The 7,583-nt window shown below is 34.2% G+C and overlaps 1 protein-coding gene across 15 annotated transcripts in view; it reads left to right on the forward strand.

Moving 5' to 3' along the window:
* LOC127939034 (triadin-like) overlaps positions 1-6,132 on the forward strand; it is a 37,616-nt gene extending 31,484 nt beyond the window's left edge. For 10 of the 15 annotated variants that reach the window (XM_052536015.1, XM_052536019.1, XM_052536018.1 and 7 more), the window contains 2 exons: positions 877-921; positions 1,052-3,555. In XM_052536015.1, the coding sequence (XP_052391975.1) occupies positions 877-921; positions 1,052-1,221 (215 nt within the window). In that variant the 3' untranslated portion in view covers positions 1,222-3,555. Of the gene's footprint in view, positions 1-876; positions 922-1,051; positions 3,556-4,783 lie in introns of those variants that run through there. The other 5 variants (XM_052536017.1, XM_052536020.1, XM_052536016.1 and 2 more) reach the window with 4 other exon arrangements.
* Positions 6,133-7,583: the final 1,451 nt, after the last annotated feature.

Genomic DNA, 7,583 nt, shown 5'->3' on the forward strand with positions numbered 1-7,583 from the left:
TACACAGAGAGATACAGATCCCATTGATTTACATTACAAGCTACCAGAATTTCATAATAATTTTTGGTCATATAAATACCGGCAACTTCACCAGATTGCAAATTTTTGCTCAGTTTAGACCTCATTTGTGAGCACCATATTCTCCTATATTATGTTATATAAGACATAAAAGCCTGATTTATCAAATAAGATATTAAATTATTATTATATTTAATAATAATATTTAGTATGAAGGCTCAATAAAATTTGTCAGACTTTAAGAAAGGTAAAAAAAAAAAAAGGATGATTATGAAAACAGATTATGTTAATCCGGCAAACATTCAGACATGTTGTCTTTGGGCATGGTACACTCTGAATTTCCTCCTTTAGTTTTTGTCTATTTTCTGTTTCCTTCTGAATGCAATGCTACATTACAGTGACAAATTACTTTGATCAGGACAAAGCTTTCAGTTCATCTGCGAATGCAACTTTTGTATTGTTTCATTGTTGAAATTCGCCAAGGTCTCAAGTGACTTTATTCACAGCCTGGTTTTCATCCATTTAAAATAACTTTTGAAGGCCGCTTATACTTTAAAATTCAAGTCTTTGACTCTGCCTAAATGGGTATTTGCAGATATAATTTTCCTCTGAGAACTGAGCTTTGTCATGTCTCCTCATAACAACCCTGATAAATGTCACATTAACATATGTTATGTTCTAAATAGAAAGTCCTTGCCCTGTCAATTAAAAATTTGCTTCTGCATAGTATACATACATACATACATACATACATACATACATACATATATATATATATATATATATATATATATATATATATATATTGAAATTAGTACAAATATTTCTTCAATTTATCTTTCTAACAACTTCAATTAGAAGATCTGAAAGCAGAGGAAAATGTCACGGAGGGGAAAAAGCCAGGTAAAGATATTTGATATTTCGATAAATGTATGAATGTTGTATGAATGTTTTTAAAAGTGTTCATTTAATCAGTTTTTATTTTATTTTATTTTATTTCAGAACTGATAATCACTCATTCTTTGTATTACAGGCAAGATACCATACTTCCAGTGTGTTTTAATGAGTTCTAAATCCAGCCAGTATCCACTGCGGCCCATGTCCCCAGCTATGAGTCCAGCTATTAACCCCACCATGATGAGAGCCATGATGGAGCAGAGGGCTGCGTTACTGCAGCAGAAAACCCGTGCAGCTGGCCAGTAACTGGACGACAGACCTCGTCCGGCCCTGGCAGGTGCAAACTGCTCATGAACTTCTGTAAAAATACAGTGCTGCTAGGCTCTCAAGAGCTGTCCACTTAAAACATAAGAGACTTTAACAAATAATGAGTTGAGGTCCCTGGTTTTTCAGTGAACACTCTCCATTCGTTCATAAGTGTTTTTTTTTTTTTTTTTTTTTTTTTTTTTTTTATCTGTACGTTGGCCGAGATAGCTCAACGCGCTGCAATTTAAGAAAACACATGCAAATTGAAAAAACACCAGTAAATAAAAAAAAACAAACATCATCAATTTGACAACACAATGCATATATCTAAACGCGCTGCAAAATCATCAAAACACATGCTTATAATGAAATGAGCTGCAAACTCTCATAACACATGCATATAACGAAATGCGCTGCAAAATCATCACAACACATGCATATAACGAAATGCGCTGCAAATTCATCACAACACATGCATATAACGAAATGCGCTGCAAAATCATCACAACACATGCATATAACAAAGTGCGCTGCAAATCCTTCACAACACATGCATATAACGAAATGCTCTGCAAAATCATCACAACACATGCATTTAACGAAATGCACTGCAAAATCATCACAACACATGCATATAACGAAATGCACTGCAAAATCATCACAACATGTGGTTTTATTAACAAAGTTCGGGAGAAGCACGATCAGATAATCATTCAATTTGGCAAAGGTGCATCTCGTTTAGCTAATCATCTTAAATAGCACACAAGCGTATATATATCCAGTCTCCCTACCTCCTGTCTCACGACAGTTTTTTTTTCCGGCATCCCTCCTCCACCCCAACTCCTCACTTCTAATCTATTTATGCCAAATTGGGGATAGGGGGAGTTATTTGGGTTCGGGCTGTGCTCCGGGCCCAGACCCATCCCCCAGGACAGCACGCCAAAATATGCCTACTATTCGCCTTCAGATTAGATGTGAAACATGCATATAACGAAATGCGCTGCAAATCATCACACCACAAACATATAACGAAGCGTGCTGCAAATCCTTCACAACACATGCATATAACGAAGCGTGCTGCAAATCCTTCACAACACATGCATATAACGAAGCGTGCTGCAAATCCTTCACAACACATGTATATAACGAAGCGCGCTGCAAATCCTTCACAACACATGCATATTTTTAATTTAATTTTAATTTAATTTTGTTAGTTTATTTGACAGGGACCGTGAAAGTTAGCTGTAAAGCTAATTTACATCTGTGGTCCCTGGGCAAGGAAGATTAAAAAAAAAACAATAATAATAAAAGTAAAAGAAAAAAAAAGAAAAAAAGAGAAGCAATACAGACAATATAGACAATACTATCAAAACACATAAAAACAAACAAAATGTAACAAACAGTACTCGCATATAAACCAAAACACAGATATAGTTACACATTCCATGGATTAATGATCACATAATTGATTCTCCTTCAGCCAAGTTTTTTATATAACGAAACGCGCTACAAATCATCACAACACATGCTTATAACGAAGCACGCTGCAAATCCTTCACAACACATGCATATAACGAAACGCCCGACAAATCATCACAACACATGCATATAACGAAGCGCGCTGCAAATCCTTCACAACAGCATATAATGAAACGCCCTACAAATCATCACAACACATGCTTATAACGAAGCATGCTGCAAATCCTTCACAACACATGCATATAACGAAACGCGCTACAAATCATCACAACACATGCATATAACGAAGCACGCTGCAAATCTGGAAGGTGAGTTTTTTTGTTTTTTTGTTTTTTTTTAACACCCTGATTGCATGATTCCTTTATCTTTTGGATATGATTAGCCTAAATAAGCTTAATAATTACCAGATTAAATGTAAAACGTTACTTAAGATGGCTAACTTTAATATCCTCAGCTAAATATAATTTCAAGGTTAATGACATTTTTTTTGCAATGCTTCATTAATTGTTTCTTAATGTGCATGTGCTGTGAGGATTTGCAGTGCATTTCGTTATTTACATGTGTTGTGATGATTTGCAGTGGGTTTCGTTAAATGCATGTGTTGTAGTGTGTTTCGTTAAATGCATGTGTTGTGATGATAGTAAGGAAGATGTTTTCTATATCTGCTGGTGTTTTTTCAGTTTGCTTGTGTTTTCTTAAGTTACAGAGTTTTGAGCTTTCTCGGCCACCGTAAATCTGATCAGTTACATAATTTTGACAAATAAAGAATATGCAATTACAAATTAATTATAATGTACATTTTGGAATATATTTAATGCATAAACACCTGTCAAATAAATGTTGTGTTACTGTGTAGATTTACTTTTCTTTCTTTTTTTTTTGAGATCTTAAATCATCTGTTTACAATTTATTTTTATTTATTTATTTATTTATTTTGCAGAATCTGATGTTTTTTTCTTATTGTACATGACACTAGCGGTGAAGCAAATTTAGGACTCGTTAAATGATTTAAATGTTGCTCTAAATATTAATTTATTTATTTTTCTATGTCTGATTATATGATCCCATTACGGAAAGAAGTCAAACAGCACACATTCACTAAAGGCCTTATCTTTTAGCCCAGGCCATTTCCTTTGACTCACTGGTAATGAGATTATGTGTAGAGCGTCTGGGTTCTACCAGGGTCTGCGGTCTCTCTGCATTTGTATGCATGACCATTAGAAAACAGGAGGACGCCATTTGGACCGAATCCGATTTCTATCTTAACCAATGAAAAGAGCTTGCATGCTTACAGAATCGAAAGAGACATTAAGAAATGAAAGCACACAAAAGCCTACAGCTTCTAAATAATGAAAGGCTTGCATATTACTTGACTGAGACTTTTCTATTATCTCTTTAGTTAATTGAAAACCCTTATTGAAAGTTATTAGATTTATGGTAGCAAATTGAATTGTGTATGAATACATAAAATCTAACTTTTCATGTACAGATAAAACCCAAAGCAACTGTGCTACTTGTATAAAATTAAAGTATACAGTAAATACAGTGTTTACAGTCTTTGTCCACCATGCCATAGTTTTCTCTGTTTTCCAAGATCAGCAGTTTTCAACCTTGTTCAAACCACACCCTTTGTGGATACACACATGAGCTGCATTTTAGTTCATATTCACTATTAGGATGTGATAAAACACCAATTGATGCTAACATCTGGTCATGTTTGCATTTGTTTTCCATCACTGGCCATTATTCTAATCTTGAAGTCAGGATTAGGCATAAATTAGTCTTCAGAATCATTCATACATATGAAAACTGGCTTATAATTGAATAAATAGCTACAACCATGTCTTTGTGGCAGTTTTTTTTTAAGTTTATTACAAGACTTCAGCACTTCTATGCCTTAGAAATGGTTGTTGAAAGAAAATATGCTACTAAATTCAACATATTTTGTGAGAATTATGTGTCAAATATTGTGGCACTATTTTTAAGAAACAAATACTGGATTTCATTCAGCAAATATGATGGCAATGCAATATAATAATATTAATTACTTAATATTTGACAAAACAATTCTTGTCATTAACAGAAATGGGCAGACCCCTTGCAGTCCCACTGTTGAAGAATCCTGACCTAGACAGTCACCAAACAGTATTTTATTGTAAAATATAGTAGTATAATAAAATAGATATATGTGTATAACATTTGACTTTGCTTCGACCAACAGTGATTTTCTAGATGATGATCTAAGATCACTGTCAATTCTTGTTCCTGTAACATACTGCACTGTTGAGTGCAAATATTGTGGGTATGAGAGTTTCAACCAGGAAAAAACATTGTCTTATTCAAGAACACACTGGCGTATGATCTTTATTTTCAGTAACTTAAGGATTGGAACAACCTAAATATGTCCTTGAATATATTCTCATCATCCACTGCAGTGGAAAAAAATCAAAATGACAAGAACAAGAGTGAACAGCCGGACGCATCTTGAGTGCTGCTGTGCATATGGGCTGCATATGGTCGTAAGACTGCATAATGTTTCTACTCTATGCAATAACTGCAGCAGAAGGCTGTTTCTCTTTAATCAGGACATATTGAGAAAGGTAGATGTAGCTGTCTGACTTTGAACAGAGAAGTAGGCCAGAGAATAAATCTCACTTTGAAGTTACTACATATGTAGAGCCGAGAGGATGTCAACTGAACTGGATATTCCTAAAATTTATATATGAATGAACAATACAAATATCAATGACACTGTCTGAAAAATGCACAAGATAGATGTAATTGTTGTCTGATTTGGAGAAAAATCACTGTCTTACTGTAAATAAGAGACAGTTTACAGTAAGAACGCAATGTTTACGTGATGGAACCTCAGCTGTTGATTCTTAGATGACTTCGCGTACTATAGATGTATACGTTCATTTTTAGGGCTTTCAGAACTTTAAGAGGTGATAGTTGTTGCTCCTATTTATTTAAACAGTGACAATGTCCGTTTCTGAGGTGCTAAATAGCTTGCTAGGTTGTATTTCAATCGAGGCTGCTAAATTGTCTTTCCTTCATAAATCTTGCACTGATGACATGACATGAGGATGGATACCTAAAACTTGTCGCCCTTGTTAAGGCTTGCTGTGTGTTTATCTTATGAAAGGATAGATTAGTTTTCCTTCATAAAGTAGATAAATGGGATTTTGTGGTTTGATTTAGCAGTTTTATGTCAGATTGTGCCATCATTTATCATCACATCACAAAGACCTAATTCACAGTTTTAAATATGTGAAACTGTCATGTTCTTATGAATGTTGAATAAGATCTGTCAGTGGAACAAAAGGAAATTTGTGACTAAACCATTGTTGCTTTTATCTTTCATTCACATCATGCTAGATTTTATCTTGGAGTGGGCAAAAGTCTGATAATAAAGTAATTACTTTGTGCAAATCGTCTGTGACAGAATTGTTTTTTTTTATTCATTTGGGTGAATTTTTGTTTTTGCATAAATATGTGTCAAGCCAAATATGTGAAAGCAATTATAAATAAAAGAAGCGGTCTGTGCAATTCAGTCTACTAAAGTTTTGTTATGAATTAAATATCAGAGTATTTTCTATGTTGAGCATGAACTCTAGGAAAAGAATATATACAGTATATATATATATATATATACAGTGATAATTTGTTACATTTCTGGCTCTAGAACCTTACTTATTGCTCACAGAAAATATAAGAGCTCAAATGAACCATTACAGAATATTAGAAGCAAGTGATATCCTGTTTTTCTAAATGTTGTTTTTGACAATTTAATGTATTTTCAGTTTTCCACGTACAACAGAAATATCAATATATCTTAAATATATTAAAAAAAACTGTTGTGAAGATGTGTTTAGTCAGCAAAAAAATGGAAACTAAATGGTTAGTTTACTCGCTACACATTAGCTCAAATGCAAATACTTTTCAGAGTGTATTTAGTGTTCTTTTTTTCTAAAGTTTGGTATAAACTGTGTTTTCCTAGCATGCTGCTACTATGACCAAAGCTAGCTGATGTGATCCTGATTTTTTGGTCTTAAAAAAATGTAAAAAGTACCTTACTTTGCAAGACTGAAACCCAGCTATCAAAACTACAGAGGAAAGAGTACAACACAGGATATTCATTAAAAAACTTTTTTCACATATTAATAAGCTCCAAGTACAGTAGCTATACTTTCAGTCAACCCTTCCATAACATGGGCTGGGTTCAGAATAACATACTAACATACATGCTACATGCATTGCAGAGATAGAGTAGTATGCTAATATGTTATTCAGAATTAAGACTCTTCCCCTGTATTTAGCAAATCTAGTATTCCAAATATCTTTTTTTTTCTTCACAGTAGCAGTTGAAACCTTTTTTGCTCTGTGTTCTTATTAACTTTTAACTATATTTTAAGCTATATGCACTTCACACAGCTGTTAATAAACATCCTGGACTAACAATTGTGAACTTTCTCTGGTTTCTTATGAGATTACATGGCCACTGTCTGGACACCATTAGTAGGGCCATTCATATTTTTAACTGAATCTAATCTGCTCAGGAGAAGCTGGTGAATAAATTCTGACTTTGCTGCTGTAATTCCCTCTAGCCTGCCCTCTTTAAACCCTCATCTGTTAAGAGCAACATAAAACGGGTCCACTATTTTAAGCCAAATTCTCTATGGCAGCCTGGCTATAAAAAATTCAGAATCTAAGCCAAGGTTCTGGATTCTAGGCCTCAGTCTGGATAAGTAGTGTGGCTCAAGCAGGTCACATCAGCTGATGAGTGAAGATATCTGGGTCAGCCAGATAACTACATGATTGCAATGTGCTCTATCCTGAGCGCCTCTATATAAATAATTCAGAAAGGGGTGGGACTTTTTTTT

The sequence above is a fragment of the Carassius gibelio genome, chromosome A20 (genome assembly GCF_023724105.1).
Source record: "Carassius gibelio isolate Cgi1373 ecotype wild population from Czech Republic chromosome A20, carGib1.2-hapl.c, whole genome shotgun sequence".
In the NCBI taxonomy this organism is placed as follows: Eukaryota; Metazoa; Chordata; class Actinopteri; order Cypriniformes; family Cyprinidae; genus Carassius; species Carassius gibelio.